This window comes from Nyctereutes procyonoides, unplaced genomic scaffold (genome assembly GCF_905146905.1).
Source record: "Nyctereutes procyonoides isolate TBG_1078 unplaced genomic scaffold, NYPRO_anot_genome, whole genome shotgun sequence".
Lineage (NCBI taxonomy): Eukaryota > Metazoa > Chordata > Mammalia > Carnivora > Canidae > Nyctereutes > Nyctereutes procyonoides.
Genome location: NW_026575147.1, coordinates 11,232,683 through 11,251,684, shown reverse-complemented (window position 1 = coordinate 11,251,684; position 19,002 = coordinate 11,232,683). Strand labels below are relative to the sequence as shown.

Below are 19,002 nucleotides of genomic sequence, written 5' to 3'. Positions count from 1 at the left end.
AACACCAGTTCACTGCAGGGCCAATGCTGGAAATCAGTTCCTCAACATCAATTTGCAGAACTGCTAATTCTCAAAACTTTCCAACATACTAGAAACTTCTTTCTTGTAACCACTTGCATGTAGGTTTTGAATTTTCCAAACATTTCTTAATTTTGCACTCCTAGCAATTAAAAACTAAATTTGAATTAAACTAAATTTAAACTTATAAATACCTGAAGAATTTCAGAGGTTGCCCAAACCACAGTGTCCTGGGTGGAAATAATGGAGTTCGGGCTTCATTATGGAACCCCTTGGGGTAGGCAACCTCCAGAGTAGTTTGCTTGACTGTGAGGGGCCCGAGGGAGAAGCTGCTGGAGCAGTGGCGGGGGGGGGGGGGGGGGGGCAGGAAACCAGTAAGGCCATGCTGTGTGCCCCCGAGGCCAGACCTCATGGACTTTCATTTTACACGTGATTGTGAGAAAAGAATCTGAGATAAAAAGTATTAACAATTCTAAAGCAGTAAAAGTAGGAAACAGACCAGGAAGTGACAAGAGCAACCATGGGACATTTTACATTTTGAAAGAAAGAAGGGAAAATATTCAGTGGTTTCACTTTAACAAAAAAATTAAATAGAAAACCTACTGTCTAGGGGCACCTGGGGGTGCAGTTAGTTGAGTGTGTGACTCTTGGTTTTGGCTCAGGTCGTGATCTCAGGGTCATGAGATGGAGCCCCTCATCAAGCCCTGCGCTCAGTGTGGGATCTCCTTAAGACTCTCTCCCTCTCCCTCTGCCCCTTCCCCACAAAAAATAAATAAATAAATCTTAGGGGAGGGGGGAAAGAACATCTACTCTCTGCTTTCACATTGTCACTGTCCGGCCAGGAAGCAAAGAAGGAAATGACAGGCGTGACAGTGACTGTTGTCATCTGACCCCAAGATTTCAGAAGGACCTACGGGGTCATCACACAGCCTCCCCCGTCATTTCTGAGTGTCCCGAGCCTGTGTGCTGTGAGCTCATAAATGGTCCTCCTTGGGCTTCTCCAAATGAGGTGAATCTGAGCCTCCACTGCTGTTAATTCTTGGTCTCCCTCTGTCTTGCCTCCTCTACCTCTGCCTAACTTCCCTGCTCTGCCTCCGTCTGGTTCTAGGTGTCCCCCAGACCTCCCTCATTCTTCATAGCCTCTCCCTCAGCACCAGTGTCTCACAAGTACCTCACTTTGCCTGTCCTCTCTGCTCCCTCCATTCTTTCTCCCTTCTGGGTCTCCTTCACCTCTACCCTCTTCTCTGTCCCCAGGGTGCCTGTGGCATTTCACACTGCTGTGTTTCCCCTGATGACTGTTGGCAGTTTGATGTGGCCTCCTTATACCAGACTTGTCTGTCGGCCTGAGGTGGGAGCTTGGGGAGCCCTCCATGCCATAAGAGGGGAACAGGGGCTGGGAACTGCCTCCTGACTGTTCAGCACCCACGCACACTGAGCCTGAGAGAGCCCAGAGCCAACAGTGGCGTTGGGCCAGCTTTGTGTTGATAAAAACCAGGTTTGAAATGCACAGAAAAGGAAATTCCACTCCTATGGATAGGAGACACTCCTGAAAGCCCAGCAGAGGTCCTGGACTCTTGTCTCAGAACAATTTCCTGTTTACTCTGGGCTTCTCATAGGGATGCTGTAAGGGTGGTGATGCTGATCCCTGATCAGCTGTTTTGACCACTGGGATGTTCATTTGAGAGTTTCCTAATCCAGGCAACACAACTGCATCACCTGCAGCTTTTACATATACCAGTGCCTGGTGGGCATCATTACCAACTCCCAGGTATTAGGTATTTCTGCTGTGCAGCCCAGGGTGAGAGCCACTCATCTCAGTCCAGACCCATGCTACATGATAGAACTTTCTGAGATGATGGAAATGTTCTGTATTGGCTAGTTTAACTGAAGAACTGAATCTTAAATTTTATTTCATTTTAATCAATTTAAATTTAAATAGCTGATGTACATAGTGGCTGCTGTGTTGGACAGCAGAGCTCTTTACAGCAGTGTTCCAACTCAGGCTGCATATTAGAATGATGTGGGAGCTTTTTTTTTCCAAAGATTTTATTTATTTATTAGAGAGAGAGAGTGAGCACAAATGGGGGGAGGGGCAGAGGGAAAGGGATAAGTAGATTCCCCACTGAGTGAGGAGCCCGATATGGGGCTCGATCCCAGAACCCTGAGATCATGACCCGAGCTGAAGTCAGGTGCTTAACAAAAAAGATTTATTTATTTTAGAGACACACAGAGAGAGTGTGAGCAGACAAGAAGCAGAGGGAAAGGGAGAGATTCCTCAAGCTAGCTCCTTACTGAGCGCTGAGTGTGCTTGATCCCAGGACCGAGGTCATGACCTGAACTGAAACCTAGAGCTGGCCACTTAACTCACTGAGTCACCCAGGCCCCCTGATGTGGGAGCTTTAAAAGAGATTAGTGTTTGGGTTCCACAGAAAACTGATTAAACCAGAAACTCTGGAGTGGGGTGCAGGCATCAGTGCTTCTGCAGCTGTCCAGGGGAGGACAGTATGCACCCAAGGAGGAACACCCACTGTGTTAGGGCAATGCTGGCCCTTTTGTAAAGAAATGCTCTCAGTTTGTTCATGAATTAGCTAGGAAATAAATATAAACTGTCACATTAATTAATTAATTAATTTATTTTTTAAGCTGTCACTTTTATAATAGCGTATGTGTGTAATTATGGGCAGAAATGATCACCACAAAATTAAAAACCACACATGGTAGAATCATGAAGGGAATGAAAGAGGTTACAATCTTGTTGGTAACTGTAAACACTGACCTGGGGAAAATTGGACTTAATAGAAATAATTTCATAAGAGAAAACTCAAAATAGAAAGGAGCTATATTTGGGGCACCTGGGTGGCTCAGTCAGTTAAGCGTCTGCCTTTGCCTCAGGTCATGATCTTGGGGTCCTGAGATCGAGCCACATGCGTCAGGCTCCCTGCTCAGTGAAGAGTCTGCTTACCCCTCTCCCTCTGCCCCGACCCCTGTTCGCGCTCCCTCTCACTCTCTTTCTCTCAAATAAATAAATAAATAAATAAATAAATAAAATATTTAAGAAAAAAAGAGGGGGGTATATTTACTAGAGCTTGATATGAACCAAAAAATTGAAAAAAAAATCTTTGAGCCAAATCTGTGCAGAGAAATTTAAACAAGAAATAGTTGTTACCAATGATACTAATTTCAGTCAAATAAAAATGAAGACTGGAGAAAAAGGAACTAGTTAATTGCACTGTATAGAAAATATGTCAACAAATGAAATGTAGTTAGTTTAATTTCTCTCGGAGAATGGTTTTTCAGTGGAAATTAATTAATGCAGGTGTATTTTTTATTTAAATATTTCGTAAATGTACATATGAAGCAAAAATCTCCATAGGGTCAAAACATCTACCTGTCAAAAAAACACCAGGATCAAGATGTTCGTCACTGGGTCCAGGCCTAGCCAGGCCTGGGGTAGGGTGGCCAGATTCAACAAAGTGACATTCAGGATATCCAGTTAAGTTTGTCCCAAGTATTACATAGGACATACTTATTATAAAAAATTATTCATTGTTTATCTGAAAAGTAAGCCTAATGGGAATTCTGCATTTGATCCAGAGCCCGTTCTTAGGGTGGCTGTGCACCCTCCCTTTAAACAAGCAGTGTAGGAGGGCCCTTAACTTTACACCGGGAATTGGGCAGGAGGCGCTGATGGCCTTAGAAAAGCCTGTTCACAGGGACACCTGGATGGGTCAGGGGTTGAACGTCTGCCTTTGACTCGGGGCATGATCCTAGGGTCCTGGGATCGAGTCCTGCATTGGGCTCCCCTGCTCAGGGGAGAGTCTGCTTCTCCTTCTGCCTATGTCTCTGCCTCTCTCTCTGTGTCTCTCGTGAATAAATAAATAAAATTTTAAAAAAAGAAAAAAAAAGGAAAGTTCTTGTTTGTAGTAGCTATTTCTTTGGAGTGCTTGGAACCTCTTGGTGACCTGGTGACTCCGCGAAGTGGGGCATTCGGGGGGGTCTCTCGCCCCCACACAGAGCTTGATTGCCCTCACTTTTCTGTGATCTGGGTCATCAGTCATGGTACCTGCAACTGGCCAGGGGCTCAGGAGGCAGGTTGGGAACCTCTCTGAATGCCTGCTCCTTCTCCCCTTACAATTTTTTTTTAAGTTTCATTTGTTTTAAAGAGAGAAACAGCGTGGCACACAGAAGGAGGGGCAGAGGGAGAGGGAGAGAGAGAATCTCAAGGATACGCTGTGCTCAGCATGAAGCCAGACTCAGTTCTCAATCCCATGACCCTGAGGTCATGACCTGAGCAGAACACTCAACCCACTGAGCCACCCAGATGCCTCCTCCTCCTTCCTCTTGCAGCTGCTTCTCTCCCCACCATCACACAGGGTTTGACGATCTGGTCCAGTGGAATGAGTGTGGACCTTGGGGAGCGCTGGGCCCTAGTCTCAGCCAAGCTCCCTGAGCCTCTGTTTCTTCCTCCTTAGGGGGCGTTAAGTCAAATGCACAAGCACATCTAAGGGAACTGCCATGGAGAGGCCACTCCATAAACGGCAGTTACTTTTGGCACATCCTTTCTCATATCTCTCCTGTGCTGCTCTCCGGCTGTGATTCTTTCTTTGGTTCTCACTGACTCAGCTTTTTCCCATCAAAGCCTGCTCTCAGCCAGTGATGGTTTGAAAAAGGACTAATTCATACTGAAGTGTTGGTGGCAGCCTATGGCTTAATGTTTTGCTGTTCTTAGGAGCCTGGGGGATGGTGCTGTCTGTGCCAGACTCTGTTTAGGCCAACAAAGGAAGGTTAATAGTGAGTGGCAGGCACCATGAGAAACCTCTCATGGAGATATTTTGGGAATGGCCAGCTTGCTGACTTCGGTGACTATGGTGTGTAGGGCTCCTCTGAGCCTGGACTAGGCCTTGGTGCCCTCAGGGTGGAGGTGGGGGTGTCTTAGTTCCTCCTGGGACAACAGGCTTAATATATATTAGGGAACGTGGGGGTTTCTAGGAAGGAGCTGACCAAGAGCCTGACGGAAGAATGCACAGGCCATAGCAGAGGCACCTGGGGGCGGGGCCTGGCCGGCTGCTGCCTGTGGGCCATGAGGGGAGTGTGTTGCTGGGGTCCAGGGGTTCCATCCTGGTGGGAGAAGGTGGACAGCCCCAGCTGTCCAGAGCCATGCAGGGCAGGGGTGGTGGCACGAGAATGAGGGTCAAAGGCTTCTCTCAGGGACTCCCTCTCAGTAGTGAGCCTCATCTTGACACTGCAACCTGCATTTCTCTGAACCCATTTCTCCATCAGGATAATGTCAATAACAGTACCTATGTTGCATAGTTGTCGCGAAACTTATGTGAGATAATGTGTGGGTGTTAGATGCCTTCTTGGCACTTGGCACCTTGAAGGTATTTAGTACATGGGGACTGTTGGATCCATATGGATGCACCTATGCAGACCACACCAACTATGAACATACCACCCACACACCCCATGTGGACACATGACCGTACTAGAGTGTGCACACTAAAGAGGGACACCTGGATGGCTCAGTGGTTGAGTGTCTGCCTTTGGCTCAAGTCACGAATCCCGGGTTCTGGGATCGAGTCCTGCATCAGGCTCCTTGCTTCTCGGGGAGCCTGTTTCTCCCTCTCCCTCTGCTGTTGCCCCTACTTGTGGTCTCTGGCTCTCTCTGCATCAAGTAAATAAATAAAAATCTTAAAAAAAACTAAAGAAAACCCCCACAAGAATATACAAATTAGAAGTATTTTGTAATAAGCAAAAGTAACCTCCATTCTTAAAAAGTTATAAAGGAAGAAGTGCACTTTTCCTCACCTTTCCCCATCTGCTGCTTCCCTTCCCTCCTGTGTGTCCATTGCTGACAATATGGTGCATATCTTTCTTGGTTTTTCCTAAGCCTGTGCAAGCATCTGTTTACATATGTGTGTATGCGTGTACTTAAAAAATGGAATCATGTTGTATATACTAGTCATTTGCCATCATGGACCCTTTCCCAGGTCAGTCTGTATTGATCAACCCCATTTTAAAAATTTATTTATTAAAGATTTTATTATTTATTTGAAAGAGGGAGAGACAACATGAACAGGCAGAGGGAGAGGGAGAAGCAGACTCCCCACTGAGCCTGGAGCCCAATGCGGGACTCGATCCCAGGACTCTGAGATCATTACTTGAGCTAAAGGCAGATGCTTAACCAAGTGAGCCACTCAGGCACCCTAATCAACCCCATTTTATTATTATTATTTTTTAAAGATATTGTTTATTTATTTGACACACAGAGAGAGAGAGAGAGAGAACGAGCACAAGCAGGGAGAGTAGCAGGCAGAGGGAGAGGGAGAAGCAGACTCCCCGATGTAAGGCTTGATCCCAGGAACCCCGGATCATGACTCAAACTGAAGGCAGATGCTTAACCAACTGAGCCCCCAGGTGCCCCCCAGTCAACCCCATTTTTAAGGGTTGTGTGGCACTTCACCAGGTGGGTGATCCATAATTTATCCCACCATGCCCTTATTGACTGGGATTCGATTTCTTTCTAATTTCTTCTCTGCCCCTTCAATGAATATCTTTATCCAAATGTTTTCATGTCCTTATACTATTTTTTTTTCTTTAAAATAGATCCATAGACGTGTGATTATTAGGTCGAAGGATATGAGCAAATAACATTTTCATAGATTCTGCCAAATTGCTTTTCAAAAATGTGTCCTAATTTATGTCCACCAACAATGTAAAGAGGTGCCCGTCAATTTTTTATTTTTGCTTAGTGCCATGGCAGGCACTAAGGTGGTGTGAGAAAAGTATCTTTTTTTTTTTAAATTTTATTTATTTATTCATGAGAGACACAGAGAGAGAGAGAGGCAGAGACACAGGCAGAGGGAGAAGCAGGCTCCATGCAGAGAGCCCGATGTGGGACTCGATCCCTGATCTCCAGGATCAGGCCCTGGGCTGAAGCCAGTGCTAAACCGCTGAGCCACCCTGGCTGCCCGAAAAGTATCTTATAAACCATGTTTTCTCTCTCTCTCTTTTTTTAAAATTTTACTTTTAAGTAATCTCTACATCCAACGTGGGGCTCAAAGTTATGACCCTGAGGTCAAGAGTGCATGCCCGAATGACTGGGCCAGCCAGGTGCCCCCAAACTGTATTTTCTTGACTACTTGTGAAGTTGGGCATCTTTTCATGCATTTTATTGGCCATTTGTATTTCTTCTTCTGTCAATTGCCTATCCTTATATTTTGAGTTGCTTGTTTTTTTCTTACTGATTCATAGCAGTTTGTACGTTTGGGATCCTATCAGGAATATTAGCTCTCTGTGTGTTTTATGTGTGGAGGAGATTTTCTTCCTGCCTGAATGACAAATGCCATTCCCACATAAGAATAGACCCTCAGCCAGATGCGTGCGTGTACTCTTAGACATTTAAAAGGGCAGAGGGGGGACGCCTGGGTGGCTCAGTGGTTGAGTGTCTGCCTTTGGCTCAGGGTGTGAGCTTCTCCCTCTGCCTGTGACTTTGCCTCTGTCTCTGTGTCTCTCATGAATAAATAAATAAAATCTTAAAAAAATAATAAAAGGGCAGAGTGGCGATTTGCTGTTGCTAGAAGTTGGGAAAAGTAGGCCTAAGTTTAACCTCTGGGTTTCAGTAGGCTGGCTTTCAGGTCCCCCTTTCTGGAATACTTGGGAGGCAGGAATATTCAGTTCACCATCTCATTGTTCTCAGCATGCTCGGAAGTGTTGCCTGTGCCCTGATTTTCCAAGGATTTTTGTAACTATATTTTGTTCTGAATTCTATCCGGGACGCCCCTGGGGTTCAGAATAGTTTTTCTTTTGTCTTTCTCTGGATTGAAGTGGAAAACTATTTAGTTACCCTGGGGCAGTCCCTGGGGAATCAGATATTGGCAGGAAGACTGCCAGAGGCCAGGTGGGCTCAGGGGGCCGGAATGTCCGGCTGTCCCTCATTTCCTGCCCCTCACTGCCAGGCACACACAGCTGAGGGCTGGAGAGGCCACAGCTCACGACTGTCTCTTCACAGGGACCTGAAATCTCCCCTGAGTGCGTCTGCACAAGCGTCTGTGCTTCCTGCCAGGACAATGGCTTTCTGACTCCTGTCATGCCTGATTCATTGACTCCAGTTGAGGGGAAGGTGCCTCTGAGTCAGTGATGAATGGGTTTGAGTTGTAAAATAGTTATTTGTAGTTGACAGATCCTTTTCTTAGTTTAAAAGATAAAGAATGAGAAACAGATACATGGAAATCCTTCTGGAGCTTTTTAAAGAAATAATTCCGAATTTACAGAAAAGTTGCAAAAATAGAACAAAGAACATCCATATACTATTTCCTCAGAATCATTAATGAACATGCTACCCCGTTTGCTTTATATTATTCTCTCTCCTCTCCCTCCTTCCCATTTTCTTTCTTCCTTTTTTCCTCTCTCCCATTTGAGGCTAAGTTATAATCATCATAGCCCTTTATCTCTAAATACTTCAGTGTATATTTCCTAAGAATAAGGATATTTTTGGGACACCTGGGTGGCTCAGTGGTTGAATGTCTACCTTTGGCTGGTTCAGGGCATGATCCCGGGGTCCTGGGATTGAGTCCTGCATCGGGTTCACTGCAGGGAGCCTGCTTCTGTCTCTGTGTTTCTGCCTCTCTCTGTGTCTCTGCCTCTCTCTGTGTCTCTCATGAATAAATAAATAAAATCTTTAAAAAAAATAGGGATTTTTTTAATATAATCACAGTGTAGTTATCAACTTCAGTAAACTTAACATGGCTACCAGACTTCTACCTACTTCACCATTTGTATTCTCTTCTAGCAATTGACCAAATAATGCCGGTCTTTTTTTTTTTTTTATGACTTTATTTATTTATTTATTTAGAGGGAGAGGAAGCCAGTGAGGGTGGGGGGAGGGCAGAGAGAGAGAAGAATCTCAAGCAGACTCCTCACTGAGTGTGGAACGCTCGAGTGTGGAGCGCTCGATCTCACAACCCTGAGATCATGACCTGAGCTGAAACCAAGAGTTGGATGCTTAACTGACTGAGCCACACAGGTGCCCCTGAATAATGTCTTTTATAGCAAGCCCCCTCTCCCTCTTTCTCAGTATGGAATCCAGTCTAGATTCCCATATTGAATTTAGTCATTATATTTCCATAGCCTCCTTTAATCTGGAACATTCTCACAGCCTTTTTCTTTTACAACAACTTACATTTTTCAATAATATAATATACAAATGTTCTTCATTTGGTGTTTGTTTTCATGTTTTTCTCATGATTAGATTCAGTTACTAATTCCTGGCCAGAATATTTTGTAGGTGTGTTGTGTCTGTCTCAGGCTCTGGAGGCACAAGATGTCCCTTATTTTGATCACCTGTCAAAGTAGTATAAAAATATCCTATTCCTCATTAAAATGGGCCCCTAGATTTAGCATCTACAGATGACTCTTCCTGATTTGGTCTTTACCATAATGGTTGTGAACTGGCTTTCCATCCCCAGCACTTCCTCCACATTTACATTCTGTGGGAGGTTCTTGTGGTCATGGGGACAACTGTCTAACCCCATTGCCATCACGTATTGGTCCCACTCTGTGCTGGGCCTGGGGCATCAGCCACACAAGCTTCATAGGAGCCTTCCCTCTGGGCAGATATGTCAGCCAGAGTTGAAAAACCTATGAGCCATCAGGCTAGGAGTCTCATTTTTTCCATCTTCAAGGACAGTGTTGGAGTCAGGAAGAAGCCCATTTCAGGCCTGGATTATTCTATTGAACCATGTCTTTCTCACTGCGACTTTGAGGGTCTCATTTCTATTCTACCATCAGGAAAGATCAGAAATAAATCTAACCTCTTCCATATGACAACCCTTGAAGCCATGATCTAATGTGGCCCTCACAGTAATTTGGTATAATAGGTATGTGCGGAGAAGGACAGGTTGGTGGTGAATGGCTGGGTGGGCAGCGGGGGAGGAAGGGAACTATCGTTTCCTAAGCCCCATCTATGCTCCAGGCACACATAAGGGTGTTAGGTGTGTGAACTCAAGTTTTACAAGAACCCTCTGAAGTGTGCACTTTCCCCAGAAGCTCTGATGGTGAGGGAATGGTTGTCCAGTTTGTTTAACCAGTGTCCCCAGTACTTAACAATAGTACAGGACCCATGGTAGGCACTCACTACATATTTGTTAAGTGAATGAATGACTTTGACAGATGAGGAAACAGGCTCAGGGAAGTTATGCCACTTATGCTTAGCACACAGCTGTCATGTGTTGGGCTTCTAACACACTGGTAGGATGACTTGAGAGCTCTTATTGTTTTCTTTTTCTTTCTTTTTTTTTTAGAGCTCTTATTCTTTTTTTTTAAATTTTTATTTAGTTATTTATGATAGTCACACACAGAGAGAGAGAGGCAGAGACACAGGCAGAGGGAGAGGCTGGCTCCATGCACCGGGAGCCCGATGTGGGATTCGATCCCGGGTCTCCAGGATCACGCCCTGGGCCAAAGGCAGGTGCCAAACCGCTGCGCCACCCAGGGATCCCCTAGAGCTCTTATTCTTAATCATGCAATGATAAATATTTATTTTTGGAGGATGAGAGGAAGGATGCTTCCAGAGCATTGTTATAGGTTGAAAGATACCTGGAAATGTTAGGAGTGACTCAACATGTGAAAATGATGGTTGATGTGATGCCCTAGGGGCTGCCACCTGGGATGTCCCCTGAACCAAATAGAGAGCAGGAGCTGTGTGTTCCAGACACCTTTCAGGGCCAATTTTCTTTGGGGCATTTGGGGGAGGGGACAAGTCTTACCTACACTTTTTCGTCAGTGTCAGTATGAGCTGTGCCCACTTCTCCCATCTTCCTGCTCCCTGCATGGCTACTGGTGCCTGGGGCTCTTGTCTACCCTGGGCTGCTGCACCCCTTCCTTCTATGGCTCATAGCACCGAGGCATAGGGGAAGGCTTGGGTAACTACGGACAGTCTGCCACCCTCTGTGGGTCTTGCACACTCTCTCTCTCTCTCTGATAAATAAATAAATAAATAAATAAATAAATAAATAAATAAATAAATAAATAAATAAATGCTTAAAAAATAGCAGCCCTATTTAAAAAATACAGAAAAATAAAAAGGCATAATTAATACTGCTTGGAATTAGTTTTTTTTTTAAAGATTTATTTGAGAGCGAGCGAGAGTGAGCCTGATTGCACAAGTTGGGGGGGGGAGCAGAGGAGAGAATCTTCGAGCAGACGTGAAGGGGGACTCAGTCTCTCAATCCCATGAGATCACAGCCCCTTGAGATCTTGCCTGAGGTTTAACTGACTGAGCCACCCAGGTGCCCCTGGAATTAGATTAAAAAAAAAAAAGTTGAATCAGATTAAATACGGAGGCTGGGCCCCCTTTTCCATGCATGAAGCAAGCCGAGGACATCTTGGTTTCTTTCATCATGATGTGTTTCAGTTCATAGTCAGGGAGCTCTTAGGTGCACCTGCAGACCCAGCGTAGGTCTGGCAAAGGAAAGCCTTTGGAGTCTGGTTCTGTCTGCCTTGTTCTTTGTGTAAAATCAAGTCAGATGCCTTTCTGAGTCCTAATTTTCTGATTTCCTGTCTGTAAGATGAATTGAACCAATAACAGTGCCTACCTCATGGAGCTAGTGTTATTTTAAACAAGAGAGTGTGGGTAAAGTGCTTGGCACTGTGTCTAATGTGTACTCACTCGGTAGGAGGGGAGCTGTTATTAGAAGGAAGTTCCATGAGGGCAGGGACTGGGTTTTGGTGGAAGTGGTGAATAAGTATTTGCTGAATGAATGAGTTACAAGATTTTCAAGATTTCATGTACGTTCCTAAATTTAAATTTTGAGTTGGTAAAAAAACATAAGGGGTTTTAAGGAGAGGAACTGTAAGAAAAAATGCAGTGAGTTCTCCCTGTTGTCTTTGTCTCCCATCTGCCCTGTTCTTACCCATTGCCTAGAGATAACCATCATCCTTAGTTTCTTTGGTGTCATTCCAGAGCTCCTATGCTATTTCTGAATCACCTGTAGAGATTTTGACTTTCCTCTTTTTTACACAATCAGTAGCATATTTAGATATTTATTTATTTAAATAGATTTATTTTGGGGGGGTATTGTGGTAAAATACACATAAGATAACGATTACCATCTTAACGATTTTAAAGTGTGCGTTTCAGTGGTATTAAACATGTTCTCATTGTTGTGTGGCCGTCACCATCATCCATCCCCGAAACTTTTCTCATTTTGTAAAACTGAAAGTCTGTGTCTGGTAAACAATAACTCCCTGCTTCCCCTCCTCCCAGCCTCTAGTCACCACTATTCTACTTTCTGTCTGTGATTTCCACTAGTCTAAGTAATAGGTAGCATATTATACACACCTTAAAAAAAAGATTTTCTTTATTTACGAGAGAGAGAGAGAGAGAGAGAGCAGGAGCAGAGGGGGTGGGCTGGGCAGAGGGAGAGAGAGAGAGAGGCAGACTCCCCACTTAGCAGGGAGCTGGACATAGGGCTCGATCCCAGGACCCCAAGATCATGATCTGAGCTGAAGGCAGACGCTTAACTGACTGAGCTACCCAGGTGCCCACACTCTTTTGTACTCTGTTTCTCACTTTACAATGTATCTTGAAGGTTTTCCAAATATAAGTCTATGGTGTAGGTCACATTATTTTTATAGTTGTGCAGTATTCCATCATATGGTGTACTGTACTTTATTTATCTATCTTATCTTCTATGATGGACATTTGGGTTGCCTCCTGCGTTTTGTTCCTTTTTTTCTTAAGATTTTATTTATTTATTCATGACACACACACACACACACACACACACACACACACACAGAGGCAGAGACACAGGCAGAGAGAAAAGCAGGCTCCTTGCAAGGAGCCCAATGCAGGACTCCATCCTGGAACTCTGGGATCACGGCCTGAGCTGAAGGCAGATGCTCAGCCACTGAGCCACCCAGGCGTCCCCCTGTGTTTTGTTCTTATAAACAAAATTGTAAAAAGGCCCAATGTTTTGAGATAAAATTGTTTAGATTTCTTTGTGCTTCATTAAAATAAACTTACTTGGCCACTTTCATTTATAGCCTCCCACTTAAGGCTCAGATTTGGAGGCCACTACCCCCTCCTTCTTCCATCTCCAATAGGACAGTAGCCCTACTGGGTGATGAGTCTGGGAACAGTTCTTTATCTGTGGAGGAAAAATGTGTGCGTTGTCAGTGTGTGAACTGCCTGGACCTTTCTCTCCCTCCCACATGCCAATTCCTGACCTCTCTCTCAGTCTGTGGGATGGCAGCCGTCACGTTTCTCCTCTGCCCACGTTCCAGTGGCTGCAGAACCCAGCACTGCCAGTAGGGATGGCCAGGTCTGTGGAGGCTGGGAAAGCAGTGACATTATCCTCCCGTGGGCTGTAGGGGGTGGGGCCCAGGCCCATAGGGTTTCCTTCCCACCTGCCTGAGCTGGCTCTGAGGCAGCCTGTGCAGGACCCCAAGGCCCTTCCTTGCCTCCTTTGACCCTTACTGAATCCTGTCTGCCACAAGTGGCCATTGGTTGGTGCCAGTGCCAGTGCCACTGAGCGCCGGGCATCGCTGGTTCATGTAGGCCCTGTGCCTTAGTCTTGATCTCTGGTTGCCGTGGGTCTCCCTAAGGGACTGGGCCCTCCTCCCCTGAGGCTGCCCTAATAAAGCCACCTCTCCTCCATCCTGTGTGAAAGAATGAATGAAGAGCAGCCATTAGGGTTTCCTGTGCTCAAGCTTCAGACCCATCCAACCTCCCCAGGGTGTCCAGCCAACCCAGTCTGGTCTCCCAGGGCAATTCTGGGGCAGCCTGCTCCTGAGGCCTGGGGACAGGCAACTGCTGTGCTGCCTGCAGCCTCTCCCCCTAGGGGAGGTGGGGGGCTTATGAAGGCCACGTGGCTTCTCCAAAGGACTGGCCCCAAGGCCCATGGCTGGGGTGGGAGGTGGGGGCATTTCAAGGTCCAGCAAGACGTTGAGGGAGGAAATAACAAGCCGTGCCCGCTGGCCGGGTCTCCCCGCCTCCGCCTCCGGTGGTGCCTGGGCTGGCAGGGGTGGGGCCCGCGCTTCCCGCCGCGTTTCCTCGCATTGTTCCCGCCCCACTTCCGGGAATTCTCCGGGGGCGGGGGGCTGGCGGGCCCGCGGCCAGGAAGGGACGCTGCGGCCCGGTCCCGGCCCGGCCCCGGAGGGAGCGCCCCGCGCGTCTGCACCGCCACCGCCGGGCCGGCTGCGCGCTCTGCCTCCGCGTCCGGCGCGCGCCCCAGGGCCCGGGCCGAGCTGTAGGGCAGGCCCGGCGGGCACCTGCCGAGCCAGGCCGCGGCCCCACGTCGCATGGACTCACTGGGCTTTTGCACCTACTGTCTTGCCTGGGTCCTGCCGTCGCCCCAACTGACAGGAGTTTGCTCCACGGTGGGTCAAAGTACACCGGGTGGAGTTGTCGCACAAGGGAAGCTATTGACAGCAAATAGGATCACGGGCGTGCTTCCCCCCCCCCCACCCCGCTCCCCAGCAAGGGGTGAGTGGGTTCCTTTTATTTATTTATTTGTTATTTTTTTAAATTATTTATTTATTTATTTATGACAGTCACACACAGAGAGAGAGAGAGAGAGAGAGAGAGAGAGAGAGAGAGAGAGGCAGAGACACAGGCAGAGGGAGAAGCAGGCTCCATGCACCGGGAGCCCGACGTGGGATTCGATCCCGGGTCTCCAGGATCGCGCCCCGGGCCAAAGACAGGCGCCAAACCACTGCGCCACCCAGGGATCCCCCTTTTATTTAAAATATTTAGGTAGGGGAGGCTCGCGTCCATGTAGAGGCAGGCAGGAGGTCGGTGATGCGCCTTAAGGAAACACGCCTGTACTAACATTGTGTGCTAGTAGATGAGGCTTGTGCTCCAACCAGGGCAGGGATGTTACTATTATAATGAGGTGAAGGTAAGTGTCAGTTAATCCGTGGGTCCTTCCGTGGCCCGTCTGCGCAGGTGTAAATGCAGAAGTAAGCTGGGACTGGTCCGGGTGGTCTGGGCTGCCAGGACTCTTCACCAGAGCAGTCATTACCGTCGGAAGGGCAGTTTCGGTTTCGGTCATGGGATGCTGTGCCAGTGGGGTCTTTTTCCTGAGTTGAGAGATAAGTTGTAGAGAAGAGCTAATGGAAGAATGTGGGACAGAGGTCGGTGGGTACAAGCAAGTCAGCGGTAAAGATCAGCTCTTGGGGTCTACCTGGTGACACTGAGGACACTTCAATCAACACACTGGTGCCAGGTGCCTTCCCCACGCTGGCCCTGGGAGGTAGACACTCCAGGAGCCTCTGCTTAGTAAGCTGTGCTGCAAGCCTGCTCTGTGCTGCAGAGGAATTTAACACACACCACTCCAAATTCTAGAAAATGTGACTCTTAGCATCAGAGGAATGAATGTTAGTGAAAATCTCTTTAGCCCTTTGTTTTTTCTTTTTCTTTTTTTAAAATTTTTCTTAATAAAGATTTTATTTATCAATTCATGAGAGACACAGAGGGAAAAAGAAGCAGAGACACAGGCAGTGGGAGAAACAGGCTCCATGCAAGGAGCCTGATGTGGGATTCGATCCCAGGACTCCAGGATCACACCCTGGGCTGAAGGCAGGCACTAAACCGCTGAGCCACCCGAGGATCCCTAGCTCTTTCTTTAAAGAAATGTTAGAAAAACATTACAAAATTCAGCACAAATCAGGTTACTGCCTTGCTAGCTAGGGAACGTGTAACGTGGCCACGAGTCTACTGGTTCCAAGAAGAATGGAGTCAAGTGATTTTATTGAACAACTATCAATGACTAATTAATAATTAATAAGCAGCTATTAATTGTTCTTATCATGGTAAAATAACAAAACTAACCACTTTGACTATTATAAATGTGCAGGTCAGTGGCATTAAGTACATTCACACTGTTGAGCAACCATCACCACCATCCATCCCCAGAACTTTTTCATCTTCCCAAACTGAAACTCTATAGCCACTAAATAATAACTCCCCATTTGCCTGCCCTTTAGTCCCTGATAACCTCTATTTTACTTTCTTCATGAACTTGCTTGTTCTGGGAACCTCATGTACATGGAATCATACAATAGTTGTCCTTTGTGTCTGGCTTATTTCACTCAGCACCACGTCTCCATGGTTTATGCATGTCCTAGCACCTGTCAGAACTTCTTTCTTTTTTAAAGCAAAATAACATTTCACAGTACATGTGTTTTAATTTATTTTATTTTAATTTTTATTGCATTTTATTTATCCATTCAATTGTTTATTTAGGCATTCATCTGTTGATAGATATTTAGGTTACTTTCATTTTTTAGTGATTGTGAATAATGCTGTTATGAACATGGGTGTACAAATATCTCTTTGAGTCCCTGGTTTCAATTCTTTTGGGTATATACCCAGAAGTGGAGTTGCTAGATTATATGGTTTGATCCATTTTTGCATTCCCTTTTTTTCCATGCGCACCAACAGAGCACAAGGTTCCAATTTCTCCACATCCTTACCAACTTTTGTTGTTTTCTGTTTTTTTGGATAGTAGCCATCCTAATGAATGTGAGGTGGTATTTCCTTGTGAGTAGCCAGTGTTAAAAATCAGCTATTTAGGGGGCGCCTAAGTGGCTCAGTCGGTTAAGCATTCTACTCTTGGTTTTGGCTCACGTCGTGATGTCAGGGTTATGAGATCAAGCTCCACATCGGGCTCCATGCTCAGCTCAGAGTCTGCTTAAGACTCTTTCTCCATTTCCCCTTACTGCCCCTTACTCCCCTGCACTCTCTCTCTCTTTCAAATAAATGAATACATCTTTTTTTTTTTTAAATCAGCCATTTAGATCAAGACTAAAGTTGTATTTCAATAAAACTTCATAAAACTTATATTCAAATCAGCTGTTATGGACACTAGAAAAAGGAAGGTCCCAAATGGCAGGTGTGCTGTTTATTCATCAGGGAAAAAAATTCAGAAGCAGAAGACGAGAACAGCCCTGTGGCTGCCGTTCACCATCCATCCTGACAGTCCTATGCAGGAAGCACACAGGAGTCTGATGCAGACGGCAGGCGGTGGTTCTGCCCTCTTGCCTGCAGAGGTGCGGAATGCACTCTGCCCGTTTCTTAGCTTAGGGAACACAAACTCTTTCCTTGGCCCTCTTTGGAGGGTCCCTTCACTGATCATCGCTCAGTGACCTACTCTTTCCTAAGAACCCATACGTTTATGGAGATGCGGCCTGAGGTGTGTGTGCTGTAACAGTCCCAGGCCTCTCTTGGGAGTGGCCTTGTCTGCCCTGTCCCAATTTGCTTTTCTCCCTGTCTCTGAAGATAGGGAAGACAATTTCTCAGGTATAATCATTGCTGGCCGAGCCCTGGGAAACTGGTGTAGACGGCCTATGTAGATGTGGGTCAGATGAGCTACTGCAGCTTAAGAGTGAGCAGATGTTGTGGTGGGGAAACAGCCCTGCTTTCAGGAGACACTGACCTGGTGGATTGCTGAGGTCGGATGGGCAAGGCAGCCCTTATATGGGAGTACCCAGGTGGACAGGGGTGGTGGGGCTGGGGCTCTGAGGAGAGGCAGGGAGTTGACTTTGGGAGAAGGGAAGGTGTCTTTCATCCTTGTGCAGGGAGAGGGGCCTGGCCCTCCAGGGATGATGCATGGGGTGACTGGAGCAGAGTGCTAGGGAGCTTTGAAGGGTCCTAGGGGACTAGGGGACTGTTCGAGTCAGATCAACTTTGTCTGCAGGGTGTTTGTTTTGTAAGGTGGTGGTGGTGGGGGTGCTATTTTGGGTGAAGAGCCAGGCACATTACGCTAGTTCTCTACAGTCTGCTTTTCTCTCCACTTAGGTTCTTAGGGGAAGCCCAAGTCCCACTCCAGGAGGTCCTCGCCACTCCTAGTCTGTCTGCCAGCTTCAATGCCCCCCTCCTGGACGCCAAGAAGCAGCCCACGGGGGTAAGTGCCCAAGGGGCCTTTGCACCAGGTTAGTGTCTGGTCTGAGGCCTTGCCTTTCTGACCCTAGTGGTGTATCATAGTCCAGCTGCCAACAACTAGGCCTGGCCCTCCCTGGCTGAAGCTGGGGGTGCCAGGGAAGGGAACTGACTGGAAGAGTCAGATCACCTCCTGGGATTGCTTCTTCACTAGAAACCTGATGACTCCCCAAGCTTCCTAAGTGGCCTTGGTTACGGTTCTCCCAAGCCCCTTGGTAGCCCATCCTTCACCTCCCAGCCCCCATCTCCAGGGCTGGAATATCTGAGTCATCTGGGTCACAGACCATAAGGGAAGGGAGACAGACATCCCCCTTCCCAGCCCACCGGAACCTGTCAGACTCTCTTCCTTTCCTTCATTGTCCTTCCTGCCCCTCCCCCAGCCTTTCCAGTGCTCTTCCAGTCCTAGCAGACAATTCCCAGCCCTCATCTCTGGCTTCCCGTTATTTTTAGGGAGCTAAATATACCCTGCAGGGTTCTTTCTTCCTGGTCAGTAGAATTCCTGACCTTCCCTCTGGGTCAGCTCTACTTCCCAGGATGAACTGGGGAGCTATTCATTTGGAAATACTTCCTCCTGGTGAGGCCCTGGGGATCTGGGCCTAGTTCTCTTAGAGTGGGGCTACTGTGTGTGTGTGTGTGTGTGTGTGTGTGTGTGTGTGTGTGTGAGGACAGGGACCCTTGGCTGGCTTGTTGAGTCAGGAAATAGTAAATCTGGGCAGAACTCTGAAAGGAACTACCACTGGGTACTGGGAGCTGGAGAAAGAGAGTGACGGACGGAAGTCACACAGTGAATCCATGTCCAGATGGGGCCAAGTCGGAGTGTGGCACACCTCAACTCTCAGGGCTGGGAGGGAGAGGGACTTGAATGGACTTCTGGTCCACTGCCTTTCTGGTGCCTGAGGCATCTTACACCAGTGATGGCTCGATGCTTCCCTGATGGAGAGAGGTTACTTCCCAGGAGAACCCATCCCTTTCTCAAACAGTGCTCAGTGGCAGAGCATTGTGGTTTGGTGCGGTGATCATTTGTAGGTTTGTAACCTCTT

General features: G+C 47.0%; 1 protein-coding gene across 22 annotated transcripts in view; it reads left to right on the top strand.

Annotated features, from left to right (window-relative positions):
* Positions 1-19,002, top strand: part of DYSF (dysferlin) — a 215,386-nt gene that overhangs the window by 29,329 nt on the left and 167,055 nt on the right. For all 22 annotated transcript variants that reach the window (XM_055312238.1, XM_055312229.1, XM_055312250.1 and 19 more), the window contains exon 4: positions 17,822-17,927. In XM_055312238.1, coding sequence (XP_055168213.1) covers positions 17,822-17,927 — 106 coding nt within the window. The remainder of the gene's footprint in view (positions 1-17,821; positions 17,928-19,002) is intronic.